The sequence below is a fragment of the Crocuta crocuta genome, unplaced genomic scaffold (genome assembly GCF_008692635.1).
Source record: "Crocuta crocuta isolate KB4526 unplaced genomic scaffold, BGI_CrCroc_1.0 scaffold152, whole genome shotgun sequence".
In the NCBI taxonomy this organism is placed as follows: domain Eukaryota; kingdom Metazoa; phylum Chordata; class Mammalia; order Carnivora; family Hyaenidae; genus Crocuta; species Crocuta crocuta.
This window is the reverse complement of record NW_027528798.1, coordinates 5,119,508-5,135,153: the sequence shown is the minus strand read 5'-3', so window position 1 is coordinate 5,135,153 and position 15,646 is coordinate 5,119,508. Positions and strand designations below refer to the sequence as shown.

The 15,646-nt window shown below is 47.9% G+C and overlaps 1 protein-coding gene across 1 annotated transcript in view; it reads right to left on the bottom strand.

The window, feature by feature from the left end:
* Positions 1-425: 425 nt before the first annotated feature.
* The window catches only part of PRMT7 (protein arginine methyltransferase 7), a 44,049-nt gene continuing 28,828 nt past the window's right edge, over positions 426-15,646 (bottom strand). Inside the window, exons 7-19 of the mRNA XM_077755468.1 lie at positions 15,057-15,298; positions 14,640-14,833; positions 11,974-11,986; positions 10,852-10,953; positions 10,288-10,423; positions 9,213-9,296; positions 8,484-8,531; positions 7,799-7,888; positions 3,724-3,885; positions 2,530-2,604; positions 1,616-1,776; positions 818-914; positions 426-649 (exon numbers count right to left, since the gene is read on the bottom strand). Coding sequence (XP_077611594.1) covers positions 473-649; positions 818-914; positions 1,616-1,776; positions 2,530-2,604; positions 3,724-3,885; positions 7,799-7,888; positions 8,484-8,531; positions 9,213-9,296; positions 10,288-10,423; positions 10,852-10,953; positions 11,974-11,986; positions 14,640-14,833; positions 15,057-15,298 — 1,581 coding nt within the window. The 3' untranslated portion in view covers positions 426-472. The remainder of the gene's footprint in view (positions 650-817; positions 915-1,615; positions 1,777-2,529; positions 2,605-3,723; positions 3,886-7,798; positions 7,889-8,483; positions 8,532-9,212; positions 9,297-10,287; positions 10,424-10,851; positions 10,954-11,973; positions 11,987-14,639; positions 14,834-15,056; positions 15,299-15,646) is intronic.

The window sequence follows — 15,646 nt, the reverse complement described above, 5'->3', positions numbered from 1 at the left end:
TGTTTCTGGCCCAGGACTGAGCCACAAGTCAGCATCTCTACCCCAGAAGCCCCTCCTGGGTGGAATCAGGCAGGAGGGACCCGGAGGTTTCCTAGTATAGGCCAGTGGCTCGCACAGGGGCCGCATACCCACCACAGCACTGCACAGCTGAGAGCAGCACACAACCTGCCCAGCCCAGCCGGCTCCCAGGAGGGGAGAGGGACATGCCACACTAGAGCTTTCTGAGCATTTCAGAACCATGGCAGGGGTCTCTCTGGCAACCTCCTTGACTCCAAATTCAGTCAGCAGCTTATGCCACCCACCACACCCGAAACAAGGAACTGGCAGAGCAAAAACAAAAAGGGAAGAGCACTCTGAGCCCGGAGGCCAAGCTGGGCCCTGAAAAGAGAAGCACCTTCACCTTCCTTCCCAGAAAGCCATGCCACTCAGAGCCCAGAGCCCTCAGGCCACTTTATTTCTCAACAGGTAAGGGTCAGCGCCCATCATCCTGGGTGTCTGAGAGTGAGAAATCCATGGTAATGTCTCCAGTGTGGGGGTGGAACTCCACGGTGTAACTGACAGTCTGAGGGCTGCCCAGAGGCGCTCTGGGGTCCGTCATGGTGAAGAAGTACACAGCCTGCTTGCAGTGGGGGTTCCAGCAACAGTCCCCCTGTAAAAGCAGCAAGAAGACAGTGAGGGCTACTGGCACCCAAGCCCCCTCCTGGCTAGCCTCCAGCCCAGTCAGGACCAGGTAACCCGGGGACACCGAGGAGTTACAATCCAGCTACCTTGTAACCAGCTCTCAGGGCGGGCCTGCTCTGGGACTCACGTGCACTACCTTGTCCTCTGCAGACTTCAGGAGGCCAGTGCTGACAGTGCTGTCCGGGGTCAGGTGGTATTCCATCCACAGGACGGCCCCATGGCTCCTCCCAGGCCTGGGGGTGGGGATGTTGGGCCACACAGAAACAGCCACACAAGAGTTGGGCAGGCACAGCCACGGCTCCTCACTGCTTTCCAGAAACCTCTGATCTTTCTTGCCTGCTCAATCAGGAGGCTGCTAACATTCCACCTGACTAAAGGCCACTTGGTAAAATGCTGAGCAAGAACCACAACCCAGAGCCCTACCTGCTCCCTGCAACCTGGCCAAGCACTTAGAGGAACCATGGGACAGGCGTTTTTCCTCAGGGAAGCAGCAGCTCCTCCCGGGGAAGGGAGCTGGAGCTGGATGGCCTGACTGTGCCTCACAATGAGTAGCCCTTACCAATTCCTAACCTGCTTTAATTCCCAGCAGGGTTCAGGAAAATGGCCCAATGGGTAACCATAGCAACAAAAATCACTTTTCTCTATAGCTGTGATCCATCCTGACACTTAGCTCAAAGAGAGATGCAGATGTGGGGAGATGTGCAAAGCCTACTCTGGCTCTCCCTCTCCACCTGTACACACCCAGAGGCTGTGGGGACTCACTATACACTCAGGGCCACTTTGGACCAGGAAGGACAAGGCCCAGAAAAGTAGACCATCCCACCCACATGAAAGTGGCTCAAGTAAGTGCTTAGTCACCCGGGCAGTAACTAGACAGAAAGCAATGCCCACCCCTCTCTCCCCGAACTTGCTGCACCCTGCAACCTGTTCATACCTCCTCAGCTCAATGGAGCCCTCAGCACGGACTGGGCGTGGGGGTACTGGCTGCCGAAAATCAAAGGTCAGGATCTGCTGGGGCTCGGACAGACGGCGGCATGGATACTCCCACAGCGGATGGGGTTCAGCCTCCTTGCTCTCCCTGAAGTCCAGGGCACGCTGAGAAGGGAAGGGGAGGTGGCAGTGTGCAGAGACAGAGCCAGTGGACTAGGGGATAGGGGCTTATGTCCAGTCTCCAAGGTCTACACCAGTGGTCCTTCACCTCCTTGGTCCAGGTCCCTCAGCGTAACTGCCACAGTCAGATGGGGCAGTAGGTCCTCAGAGGAAGACCACACGCACCTGGATCAAACCAGCTGCCTTCTCCATTACCAGGTGCCATGTACAAGTGCCTTTTTAGCGAGTTCCCTCACCTGAGCCTCATCCCTTTTTAAAATGGGATGACACTGCCTGCCTCATGAGCTACTCTGAGGACCAAATGTCAACACTGGTAAAAACATCTGGCACTTGGACACTTGCCCATTCAGTGACCTTTACTGAGCACTGCAGCTGTCAGATCACTCCTACATGAGGCTCCCAGTCTAGAGGGAGACAAGGAATCACAGTGCCTGGGGACATCAGTGTCCGGCTGAGAATAGGGTTGGGCAGGAAAGTTGACCCACAGGTAATCTCTCTGAGCTGCTGCCTCAAGGTCAAACAGGAGTTGGTGCAAAGAATGTACAAACCCAAGGAGTGAGAGGGTACAGGGCACAGCCCAAGTGGCAGGGGTGATGGCTGGGGTAACATATGGGACCAGACTCAGGATCAATAGGTTCACCTGCACAGTGTAAAGGAAGGCCAAGTGGGAGGGGTAGGAAGCTATGCACATGGAGTGGGTGGGTGGGACACTACAGGTAGGAACTGTGCCCTACCTACCTTAATCATGTCATCCATGATGTGCACGTCAAAGCCTTCGCAGTCACCACAGGGACTCCGGATCCGCCATAGGTCCTGTGAGGAAGGCACAGCCCTGTTGACACCCAGTTGGGGGTGGACGTCACAGGTTCTGTATGACAGCACACAGACATCCACACCCACCCAGAGACGTGAAACCGTGGTGACAAGAACAAGAAGGGTCAGTGAGGTCAGGCTGGCCAGGGGGACAGCCCCAAACCTGAGGCGCCCTTTGCTGCTCTGACACACTTGGAAGAGACCCCCATGGTTAAAAGGGCTCAGAGATACCAAGGGTCCAGGAAGGTCATTGAAATCTGCCAAGTCTCACATGACCAAGTTCTCTTCTACAGGGAACAATCAACCAGAGCCACCAGGATGGGGTTTCTTTGGGAAGAAATGTGTAAACCAGTTCCTGAGGCTCTGTGCCTGCCTATAAACGGAATGTGAGGACACTGGGAGGGAGGGGACCAGAAGTGCATTCAGGCTGGCCAATTTTGTGTCCCGTTTCTTGGATATATGCCTGGGAATGAGCGTCATTCCCACACTCCCTCCTGGGCATGAAAGCCAGAACTCCTATGAAAATCTCACCATGTAAATAAACAACACAGAAGAAATGCCCAGAAAATCAGTGATGGAGCCACTAAGCTACCAATGGGTAAAGCTGTTCTTATCAAAGAAAGATCAAATGGGGTTCACTCTACTTCTCAGGTTGAAAGCATTTCAAAATCGTTTTAAGAAGAAACGCCTTTCCCAAAATGACTTTGTGACTGGTTCTGCTTTGATGAGAAAACTAAAATGAAGCTTTTCAATTTTTTCTTGCATAAAGAAGCTGACTTTCCATCTCAAAATGCTTTTAACAACTGGAGCGTCAGCTCTTAATAAGAACAGAGTGAGCTGCACAGCATGTCTTCTGGAACTCTTCATTTATGTTTTTTTAATTATTCTGATAAGGGATAATTGTAAAATGACAACACACAGCCATTTCCATTTCACATGCCAAATTACCGCATTTGCACAAAGGCAAGCCTCCTCCATTCAACCCTGCAATGTGCTGATACAGAAAAGCAGAGGCCCCTATCATCAAGACTCAAACACTGCTCTACCTGCACCCAAGGTCTCTGCAAGAAAACAAGGACCCCCACCCCCAGCCCCTTCTGCAACTTCTGGGGGGCCTACCCTGAACTCCACAACCACAGCGTGCAGCGAGGCAGTCTGGGGCATCACCACAGCACCAGGCCCCAGATGCTGGTCCACAGCAGTCCGCACATACCAGAAGTATAGGTTGTGCCACGGCAGCAGGCTGGTAGTGAAGAATGGTTCACCCAGGAGGAGAGAGATCTGGCAATCAGAGCAAGAAGGGGGGCCAAGATGTTAGAATGATTCAGCTAAAGAGTGAAGGACAGGTCACAAGGTTCATGGGAAACATGGAAATAAAAGGGTATTCATTCCCTCAATCAACCAATAAACCTACCAGGTCTGCACCTGCCCTGAAGACACAAAGACGGGGAGCAGACACAAGCCTGTCCTCAGGAGTGCGAGTAGAAGAAGGAACAGACAAGGCTGGGGCTATCCTTGTACAGTGTGGTTTGACAGAGGTGACATGTGGAGAGACCCCAGGGCTGGGCCAAAAGAGACGGTCATCAAGGGAAGGGCCAGTGTAGATGACATCTTCCTGAATGGCATCCTGCGAGTATATCCCACTCAAAGCCTACCAGGACAAACTGTTAGCAGTGCTCCTCTAGCACTCTTCCCCACTAGGTTCTGAGCACCACAGAAGTGGGGACATAGCAGCACAGTATCCCCAGCACTTTGCAAAGTGCCGGGCCCAGAGGAGATAGTCAGTATGTGTTTGTTGAGTAAAGGAACAAATGTATGAATAGGAAAAGCAAAGGACTGGGGATTCTAGCAGAGGGATGCAAAGGTAAAAGCACGAGTGTGAGAGCAAGGCCCATCAAGAGCCTGTCACATGTGTATGCAGGGTAGGATGGTAAAGGGTGAGGCCACAGCAGTGGAAAGGAGCCAGGTTGCCCAAAGGCAGCTAATGACAGGTCAAGGAGGATGGATTCCTTCCTAATGGTAAAAGAGGGTTTCTAAAAGCTTTAATCAAGGGTTCAAAATGAGAAGGAATGTGTCTTGTATTTTATTTATTAAAAAAAATTTTTTTAATGTTTTTATTTATTTTTGAGAGATGGCAAGTGAGTAGAGGAGGAGCAGAGAGAGAGACACACAGAATATGAAGCAGGTTCCAGGCTCTGAGCTGTCAGCAGAGCCTGACGCAGGGCTTGAACCCACAAACCTGAAAATCATGACCTGAGCCAAAGTTGGCAGCTCAACTAACTGAGCCACCCAGGCGCCCCAGAAGGAATGTGTTTTAGAACGAGCTCTCTGATGACTGTGAAGCATATGGAGACACCACCCACAGGGACTTGGGTAAGTGCTGCAGTGGTCCAGGCAAGGAGCAGGGAGTATACAAAAGGAAGGACTGAGAGACACAACAGATGCAGGGGACACAGGGCACCCAGGGCTGGGCCCAAGCAGATGGACATCAAGGGAGGGGCCATTCTGAGATGCCATCTGGGTATCCAGCTGAGGTAAAGATGGAGAAGGAAACACCAAAGACAGAAGAGAGTTGGTCCTGAGCACTCCCTGCCCTGCAACATCAGAACAAGGCAAGAATGCCTGCTCTCACACCTTCTATTCACCACTCTAGTTACCTAGAGTCTAGCCAGTGGACCATTAAAAGTGGCTTATAGAAGTGGAGTAACTCTTTTAACATTTGTTTCTGAGAGACAGAAAGCAAGCTGGGGAGGGGCAGAAAGAAAGGGAGACACAGAATCCAAAGCAGGCTCCAGCCTCCTAGCTATCAGCATAGAGCCCAACGTAGGGGGCTTGAACTCGCAAACTGTGAGATCATGACCTGAGCCGAAGTCAGACGCTTGACTGACTCAGCCACCCAGGCTCCCCAGAACTGGAATAACTTTTTAATCCTCATCTATGCGGGGGGGAAAAAAAAAGTGCAACCTGTACTGAGTGTTCATGGCAGCATCATTCACAGCAACAAAAAGCAGAAATAACCCAAGTGTCCACAACTGATGAACAGATAAACAAAAGGTGGCCTATCCATGAAATGAAATGTTATTTAAAAGTAAGAAGAAATGTAGTACTGATTTATGCTACATGGTGGATGACCCTTGAAAGAAACCAGTCACAAACAGACCACACATATCCCATGGTTCCATTTTTATTGTATGTCCAGAGTTGACAAATTCATAAACGAAAAGTAGACTATTGGTTCCCTAGAGGCTGGCAGGACTGGGAGCAGATGGGAAGTTGACTGCTAATAGGCACAGGTTTCATTTTAGGTGATAAAAATGTTCTAAAATTGACTGTGGTGATGATTGTATAACTTTATGAATATACTAAATCATGGAATTTCACACTTTAAGTGGGTGAACTGTATGTGAATTATATATCAAAAAAACTCTTCTTAAAAAAAGGCACGGGGGAAAATGGGCAAATGAGTGATTTCAGCAAGTTAGACAGGGAGCACAGGAAAGGTATTCAACATCAGTGGTTACCAGACAAAATACAAATTAAAACTATGAGATATTACTATACACCCACCAAAATGAATGTAATTAAAAAAGACAGACAATACCAAGTGTTGGTAAAGATACAGAGAAACTGGGACCTTCATATGTAATGGGGATGTAAAATGGTATGGCTGCTCTGGACAGTTTAGCTGTATCTTAAAAAGTCCAACAAAAATACTATATAACCCAGCAATTCTAACCCTAGGCATCTGAGAGAAATGAAAACGTATCTTCACAAAGACATATATCAATGCTCACAGCAGTATTATTCTAACAGCCAAAAAGGTTAAGCATCAACTTTAGCTTAGGTCATGAGCTCAGGGTTTGTGAGTCTGAGCCCCATATTGAGCTTTGTGGTGTCAGTGCGGAGCCCGCTTTGGATCCTTTGTCTTCCTGTCTCTGCCCCTCCCCTGCTCACACTCCCTGTCTCAAAAATAAACAAACTTAAAAAAAAAAAAAAAGGAAGAAGAAGAAACAATCCAAATATCCACCAACAGGTAAATGGATGAACAAAATGTGACAAAGGCATATTATTCAGGATTAAAAAGGAATAAAATACTGGCACATTCTACAATATAGACGAACCTCAAAGGTGTGACTAGTGAAAGCCCAACAATAAAAACCACATATTGTTCTATTCTATTTATATGAAAAGCCCAGAAAAGACAAATTGACACAAAGAAGCCAGATCAGTGCTTGCCTGGGGCTAGGGGCTGGGTGATGGAAATGCTCTAAAACTAGAATGTGTTATAGTTGTACATCTCTAAAAATTTACTAAAAATCATTGTACACTTGAAATGGGTTAATTTTATGGTATGTCAATTACATCTCAGTAACGCTGTTATAAAGCTGGTGAAGAAAGATGATGGATTCCAGCTTGAAGGGCCTGCAAGATATACAAGGAAAGCTGTCCAGCTGGCACCTGGACATGAGAGATTTGCAGATCCAGCTTTGGTGGCCAAAGATTCCCTTACAGGGCAGGACGTGATCACCCAGAGAGGAGACACAGAGGGAATGGAGAGAACAGACATGGAGAAATCAGAACATTGCTATGGATGGATGAATTGAAGGAAGAGACACCCATGAAAAGCTCAGAAGAGCAGCTAGAAAAATAAGAGAAAAATCTGGAAAAAGCAGTCTCTTAAGGACCTAAAAAGAAATGTGTTGAGAAGGGAGAGGCCCCTGGGTCATGAGGGCCCAGGGGACCAGTGAGAGGAAAAGTAGAAGGCTGTGTTTACATCTCAGGTTACTAAGGGATGGGAGTAGTTTCAGAGGCACATGGGAGGTAGGTGGAGGGTTGTGAGAAGGCCAACTGTGAGGGACAGAAGGTCAACTGCTGAGGTGGCAAGAAGTATGCAGAACGGTGAAAGGTGAACCAAAATAATGGGAGCGAACGGGAGCTGGAGCAAAGGGGGAAGGCAGAGAGGCCACAACAGGTGACTATTCATCCCAATAGAGCCATTCAGTCCTCAGAAGAAGAGATCGGACAGAGTTCAGAGCAGTGTATATATCTGCAGACCAGGCATCTCTGCAATGCCTTACCACATCCTCACAGGGGCTGAGTTGGGTCTAGGATCCACTGTAGGGCCCAGAGAAGGGGGACTCAGGCCATTTCGGTGCTGTGCTGTCCATGCAAATGTAGAGCCCTTGCCACTCACCTTTTTACCCTCCAAGTCTGCAGATGTTAACAATTCAGGTCGTTTCTCTATTATATTAATTTTATCTTCCAAGTGGTTAGCCTTGAAAATCTTATGAGAAAAAAAAATGAAAGTATTGTTTTGTCCAGAAAAAAACATCTCAAAGTTGTTTTGCATCTTTGCAGTTTTCCGGGAAACTGTTCTAAGCACCACTTTTATCTGCTTTGTGAAAATCCTCTCCTCCAGGGGCGTCCTGTGCACCAAGCAAAATGCAACAGCAGAAGAAATTTCTCTCACAGACATATCAGCAGGACTTAGCAATAGGTTTATAGTTCTGGTAGTTTCCTTCAGAGAGGAAATCAAAACCAATCACTGGCCCAGTGAAGAAATACCATCATGGAACCAATCAGTCAGAACAGCTTGTGAGTGTGACTCCCTGGCCACTAGGTCCCAAAAACAAATCATAAATTCAGTTATGTCATTGCAAAGATTTTAGTTTAGTTTTATGTGAAGTGAGGAGAAAAGCCATAAAAAACAGAGTCTAAATGTTTGCTGCTATTCAGCGACAGCCCCAGGAGACTACCATGCCAGCTCTCAAGGTGGGAACTCTGACCAACTAGCTCCCTTACTGCTGGCACAGCATCAGAGCAATCAGGCCCCTGACCTGCCTCCCCGCCCTGTTAGTTTAGTAACAGTAATCACTTACTTTTTTCATCAGTCTATGAGAAGCTGCTGAGCTCTCTACTGTAAATACCTAAAAAGAATACGATCCTATTAGTTAGATATTCACTTGACAAAGAAATTAAAGATTAAGGGGCACCTGGACGGATCATTTGGTTAAGTGTCTTGACTCTTGATATCCACCCAGGTCATGATCTCATGGTTGTGTGTTAGAGCCCTGCACTGGAGTCTGAGCTGAGCACGGAGCCTGCTAGGGATCCTCTGTCTTCCCCTCACTTGTTTGTTCTCTCTCTCATGCTCTCTCTCTCTGATCTGCAGTTTCTGAATTTGAGCCTCACAGCAGGCTCTCTACTGTCAATGCAGAGCCCACTTTATATCCTCTGCACCCCCGCCCTTCTTTCTCTCTCTTTTCCTCTAAATAAAGGTTAAAAAAAAAAAAAAGTTAAAAACCAACAAGATAATTCCAAGGCAGAAGGTACCACCTGACCAAGTCTACCTGTGCTCACTACCCCGAGATAACATCCACTTTCTGCACTGATCCTAGTAAGGTGCACTGAGACACTGGAGCTGCAGCTATATAGGAATGGCTGCAGCCTGACTCCTGCTTGCACACAGAGGCAATAAACCCCAAAGCCCCCACACGTATGGCTGCTGCACTTGCAAGGACCTTTAGTCACAGAACTGTGTACCAAGACCACGTAACATTCAAACTCAAGAACTGCCCGCAGGAAGCTGGCAGAATGGTGTCCAGTACCTGCTGTGCCCCAAGGTGATGGGCCAGCAAGGAGAGCAGACTGCCGTCACTGACACACAGGCAGACACTGTCTGGCTTCAGCACCTGCAGGAAAATAACAACCTCAACACATGTTTTCTTACAGTATGCAACGAAATTCTTGTCCGCAAACTGACAGAAACATTTCGTTTCTCCTAGCGCCACTCACTCACTCTGTGATCATTCAATCTGATTCTACCCCCTCAACACCCAGCTTCATCTTCTTGTGGCCCCATAGCCGTGCCTGCCTTGTAGGCAGTAAGCAGCCCCCACCCTCCAAATGCACCCCCCTCACCCACCTCTCCCTACCCAGACCTCACTGTCAAGAGACTCTCCTCAAGCTGTCCTAGAAGGTCCGGCTGAAGACCTGCCCCACTGGCTGGAGGCCATCTCCCAGTTTACAACAAGCCTCTTCCCTCTCTGGTTACAGCATAGGTAGCTGTGGGCCTTTGAGTGACTTGCCAAAGGCAGGGATTCCTTTACAGGTCATAGATCCCTTTGAGAGAAACTTTAGACGGCTGGGATCTTCCCTCCTGCAAAAATGCATACATGTGCATATGTGTGCACATATTTCTGCATACGACTCCAAGAGGTCCAAAAGACATTCCTCCAAACCCTCTGTATAGTCCTGAGCTGAGAATCCTGCTACATGCAGCAGGGAGCAAAGGTTTCAGGCAGGAGGGTTACATAACCAGACTTACATTTTAGAAAATTTTAGAAAGAAGGCAGCACATGAAAGGAAGAATGGGATGGCTGAATCCCCTGGGATTACTCACAGGACCTGCTAGTGACCATAAAGGCAAAGTGTCCAGAGGGACAAAGGCAGGGGGGCTGGGGTACAGCTCCAAGGCAGAGATTCTCACAGGACAGCAGAGAACAAGCCCTCAGAAAGTCCAGTAACATGCTCCCGGGCTACTATCTGAGTGCCCACCCGAAACCCACTCAAAAACCAAGTGGCACAGAAATCAAAACCAGCTAATTATAAGCAAGCAATGACCTGAGGCCCATGCGACAAACTCCTTCTTGACTATAACCACCCAAGCGGCCGGACACTTACTGTCCTCAGGGCCTGGATGTATTGATCAGTTCTGTCCCGATCATTGATCTCTCCAAACCGAGGCCGGTTCCAGAGCAGGTGAGCTTGGCAGTCACACACGGGGCGTGCCGGATAGACTCTCCCGTTCTTTTCAGGGCTAGGCCAGGAAATAAACAGACACACAGGATGAGCATAACCTGCTAGACACCAGCAAGCATGAAGGCATGGCACAGGGACCTGCCCCAGTAAAACTGAGACAAGCCATGGTGGGCACACCCACATCCGCCACAGGGTATGAGTCTAGGAACTGGCTTTCAAGTGGGCATTAGAGGTTGGAGGATCCCTCAATTCGAGACTTCTCTTCCAGGTCTCTCCCAAATAGGGGCCCTAAAACCAAGGCAGTCTCTTCTGAGTACATGCCAACGGGCACTAAAACATCTAGTCACAAACTTTTGCTCTTATTTTATTCTGTTCAGATGCAAGCATGCCCACTTGTGCCCCTACAGGGTTTATAACCCGGACTTACATAAGTGCACAGTGTCACAGGCCCAGTGCTCCCCGCCCCCCAAAAGACTCGGGGCATACCTGGTCCTCTGGAGGCTGTACCATACACAGTAGTCATCATGGTGCGCTACCAAGTGGAGGCTTGAGCCTTGGACAACAGGCTCTTCTTGTGGCAGNCCGCCACTGAAACAGGGAACAGAGATATCAGCTGTCCCCAAGTTGCAAAAGAGCAACTTTTCTAATCCAGGAGCCAAAATCTAAGCCAAAACTCAGCTTACAGGGAGACCATGCGGTGGGCTACAGATGACTACTCTTGCCAAAGAGTTAAAGAAGATGATTCTCAAGTCAGGTAGGTTAATGTCCTGAAGGCTTGCTGGCTTTAAGGATACAGCCCAGGGAAGCAGTCTTCAAGAGGGGTTCAGGAGAGGGGACTCCAGCCTGTCCTATGGGTGTGTATGTGTACATGTGCAAGCCTCCACCTCACGTGTGCATAGGCACAAAGAAGGGAGGCAGACAGGGAAGGAGAGAGAAAGCAAATATGGCAAATGTAAACAACTGTTAAATTTAAGTAAAGGGCATCTCAATGTTTATTTTCATTTCTTCTGCGGATTTAGAATTTTTCAAAATAAAAAGTTGGGGAAATAGTACAGAAAGGTTTTGTTCTGTTTCGAATTAATAGTTTTGAATTAAATAGTTTTTGAAGACCTGAAATACTCTAAATTGTGACATGTGGTTTACAATGATCCAGAATCAACTTAATAAGCTGTGTTGATCCTTTCTGGCACTACAAACCCCGCATACAAGATTCTAAGCTAAGAAAGCCCAAACAAAAAAGGGAAAAAAGCTATAGTCTCATGAACACCCTTTTTACAGATTTATACCAGCAAAACCTGGAACCAACCCAAATGTCCAGCAGCTCAGAAATGGATCTACAAATCCTTATTCAGCATATTCACAGACACTGAAAATAGTAACTATGAAGACTAGTGCAGCATGAAAACACAAGTCAGTACTGACAAAATCCGTTCATATGGAAAGAGATCAAAAGGAGTTATTTGCAGTGACAGGGCCTTGGGTGACTTTGGATTCATTTTTGTTTTACACAAAGGGGTTTATTATTCTCAGAACCTTTAAGCCTCTTTTTTAAAAAGAAAGAACTGTCCTAAAAAGTAGATGCCTAAGCTCAACTCTGATGAGACAAACCTGTACTCATTCTCTGTCGTCATCAGGAACGAAGAAAAACTTAGCCCTTGTGAGACTCCAAGATCACTGCCAGGCACAGATGCAAATGAGGCTGACACCAGCCCTACATCTCAGGAAGCATTCCGCACTACCCAGAATTGAATCTAACTACAAGTCAGGTGAATAACATCCGCATGTAACTAAGACGTCTATTTGAACATAAAAGCTAGAAAATGACAATGTAACTAGACACACCATAGAATACGGAAACACTTACAAAGAAGAAAAAACAGATTCTCCAAAACCAATCTCCAAATTGATCCAAAGACAAAAGAAGCCTTCCCCGACCCCTCCCGGGCTCCCACAATGCTCCCTGATCATCATCAAGTCCTTCTCACTCACCAGCCTCCCCAGTTCTCAAGCTAAAGGTCTGCTGACATGGGGTGCCTGGGTTGCCCAATTGGTTAAGTGTCCGACTTCGGCTCAGGTCATAATCTCACGGTCTGTGGGTTCAAGCCCCGAATCCGGCTCTGTGCTGACAGCTCAGGGCCTGGAGCCTGCTTTGGATTCTGTGTCTCCCTGTCTCTCTACCCCTACCCTGCTCGTGCTCCTGCTCTCAAAAATAAAAAAATAAACATTACAAATAATAATAAAGGTGTGCTGACAGAACTCACTGAGCAAGGTGAGACGGACTGAATATATTTCAGACCAAGAGCAGTTTAGTGAAGTCAAGAGAGAAATCCATTAGCAAACAGTTCTTCAAATTTCTAACAGTCCATAAGCCATCACTGGTAAAGGAAGGGCACAAACTGGTACAAAACACTGGTAAAGGAAGGACACACTGGTAAAGGAAAGACACAAAGTCAGGAGACCTGGGGACAAGCAGCCACTACTGCTGCCTAGACAGAAGGCCCTGCTCCAATCACTCACTGGGCTGGGTCTCAGTTTCAGTTTGGGCAGTATGTGGTTCCCCAGCAAGTCTTCTTCCACAAGGATTCAAGGAGAAAATAGACATAGTAGCACTTTGAAGATATGCAAATTAAATCATTAACATTTATATTCTTATGCTAATTTTCTGTCCCTCACACTCCCAAGGAGAAAGAAAGCAGCCCAGTGTCAATCTCAATTCTGTGGGAGAATTCTGACCGATGCCCTCCTCCCACTCCCAAATATACACGGAGACTGCAAAGGACCAGAGGGACGTTCATACACACTGCTTCTCGGAGTCACACATGCCCAGGGCCAGACTGGAGGGCAGAAGGGAGAAGGGGGACCTTAAAGGCCCGGGAGGGGGTGGAGGACTGTAATCCTGCAGCAGTCATGACCCTTTGGCTGAAGCAGTAACTCAGAGCAGGGGAGCAGCTAAGGTCATCCTCGGAAGTCATAGCATCTACACCTAGAACCAACAGGTAAGCAAGCAAGATAAATCCAGGGCCCAGCAAGTGGTAACAGGATGAGAGAACACAGAGAGGATGGCACCCCAGGGCCTCCCAGGCAGAAAATGAAGGTTTGATTCCTTGGCCCTGAAGCACCTTTCCCACGCTTTTTCCCTTTGAGTCTGTGTGAATAAGGACTGGACAACAAGTGCACTTGAGAGAAAATTAAAAGACATAAAAGGGTCGTGGAGTAAAAAGTTTCCTTTTCACCCCTAACCTTTAGCCCCCTTCTCAGAAGCAACGATTTTTACCCATTTACGTGAACTCTTCCAAATATATTTTTAAACACACCCACCAGACATATACACTCATAACACATGCATTTTATTTCTAATATACCAACGCTGGCATAGCACACATTGTTCACCTCTACTTCTGTTTCACTTAATAATCATCCTAGAGATTATTCTCCATCAGTGCTGAGAGGCAGCTCTCTTAGCACTGGTAGGCATGCAGTCCCCCACTTCTAGGTTGTTCCAGTCTTTTCTATCAAATCAGGGCTGTCATGAGTATCCTGTACACACGTCATTATACACATACATCAGTCTGTCCAAGAGCCTAAATGTGTGGATGTGGCGTCCCACCCATGGTGACAGATTAGGCCTCCTTGTGCTCCACGGAAGCTCTGATGTTCACTGGCCTGCTTCCCCACAGCTCGGCACCAAATTTTCTGAACTTTATTACTAACAGGTGGAAAATCCTGTCTCGCTGCAGTTTACATGTGCACTGCTCTTAGGAGGCTGAACAGCTTTTCACATGTTAAACAGTACTCTGCATTTCCTTTTCTGTAGTTCACGTCCTCCACCCACTTCCTATTGAGCTAGAAAAGGTAGTTGTTTTTTTTTTTTTAGAAAAGCTAGATTTTGAGGCCACACAGAAAATAAGTCTGTAGACAGACTGCAGTCCTCCATTCCAAGCTGATCTGAGGCCCTCTGGGGTTACTCGGGGGCGAGGCGTGCTAGGGGTGCCAGCTGAGAGGAGCTGTGCTAGAACCCAGGAGAGCCAGCGCGCCAAAGCTTCCCGTGGTCCATCTGCCTGCTAGTGCCTGAATTCAGCTGAGAGATCTATTTTATACCTTATGATAGGTAGCCTTACATTTTTGGGATTTTTTTTTTTTTTAACTCTTCTCTGACACTGATCCTGACCCGGTCCTTTCTGTCTCTAAAGTCTTGTGAATCTAAGGTTCAACATACTACTTTCCCACAACCAGAAGTGGACAAGTTTCCTGATTTACATGAAAACGTGCTCAGCTACTGCCTCTTACCTGGAGCTCCTCTGGGTCTGAGTGTGCCCAGAAGGGAGCCATGCTGCACTTGATCTTCCCCTCAGGGTCCATTTCAATGTCCCACCAGGAGAGTACCACCTGAGCTCTGCCAGATGCCAGAGGTTCAAACTGCCGGCTGTGGCAGGCTGCTGAGCTACTGACTTGCTTGCTAAAGTCCACACTGTGGAAGAATATGCAAGAACTTAAGCATATTTTAAGCCCACACATTCCAGTTTTAAGCTTTTATGGTGACATCACCAGCAGTGAGACTTGTTTGGATGGACTCCTGCCTTCAGAAGCAGGTGACTTCAGCTAGGTTTCCTTCTCACTCATAAAGAATTTCTAAGGACCCCAATTCCACTAAATATCTTAAAGCACAGTCAGCTGGGCTGGCTCCTTGGTACCTGAACATAGGCAGCACATCACTGAGGACAGTGAAGTCGGCAGATGACACCTGGTTCAACTGAATGTCATAGACAGAGGGTGCACCAGGGCACCTCTCCAGTTCCAAGGGGGGCACGATGACCTGCTCTCCACAGCTGGTATGCACTCGGACAGGAAAGAGCTTGTTCCACGACCACATCCTCCTGGACTCCACCAGCTGCGCATAGACAGTTGCTCTGTGAGGCACTGCCTCACAGTTTTCCTACATTTGTTAAAAAAACAAAAGAAGAAAAAACAAACCAGCATAAATAGAAAATAAACCCACAGTAATTCTCATTGATCAAAAGAGATCTGTTCCAGGTGCCTGAGTGGCTCAGGCTCAGGCAGTTGAGCGTGAGACTCTTGACTTCAGCTCAGGTCATGATCGCAGGATCTTGGAATCGAGCCCCGTGTGGGGCTACATGCACTGAGCATGGAGCATCCTTAGGATTTTCTCTCTCTCTTTCTCTCTCTCCCCACATCTTGCCCCCTCCCCTGCTTGTACTCTGTCTCTCTCAAGGGGAGGGAGGGAGAGGGAGAGGGGGGGAGAGAGAGAGAGAGAGAGAGAGAG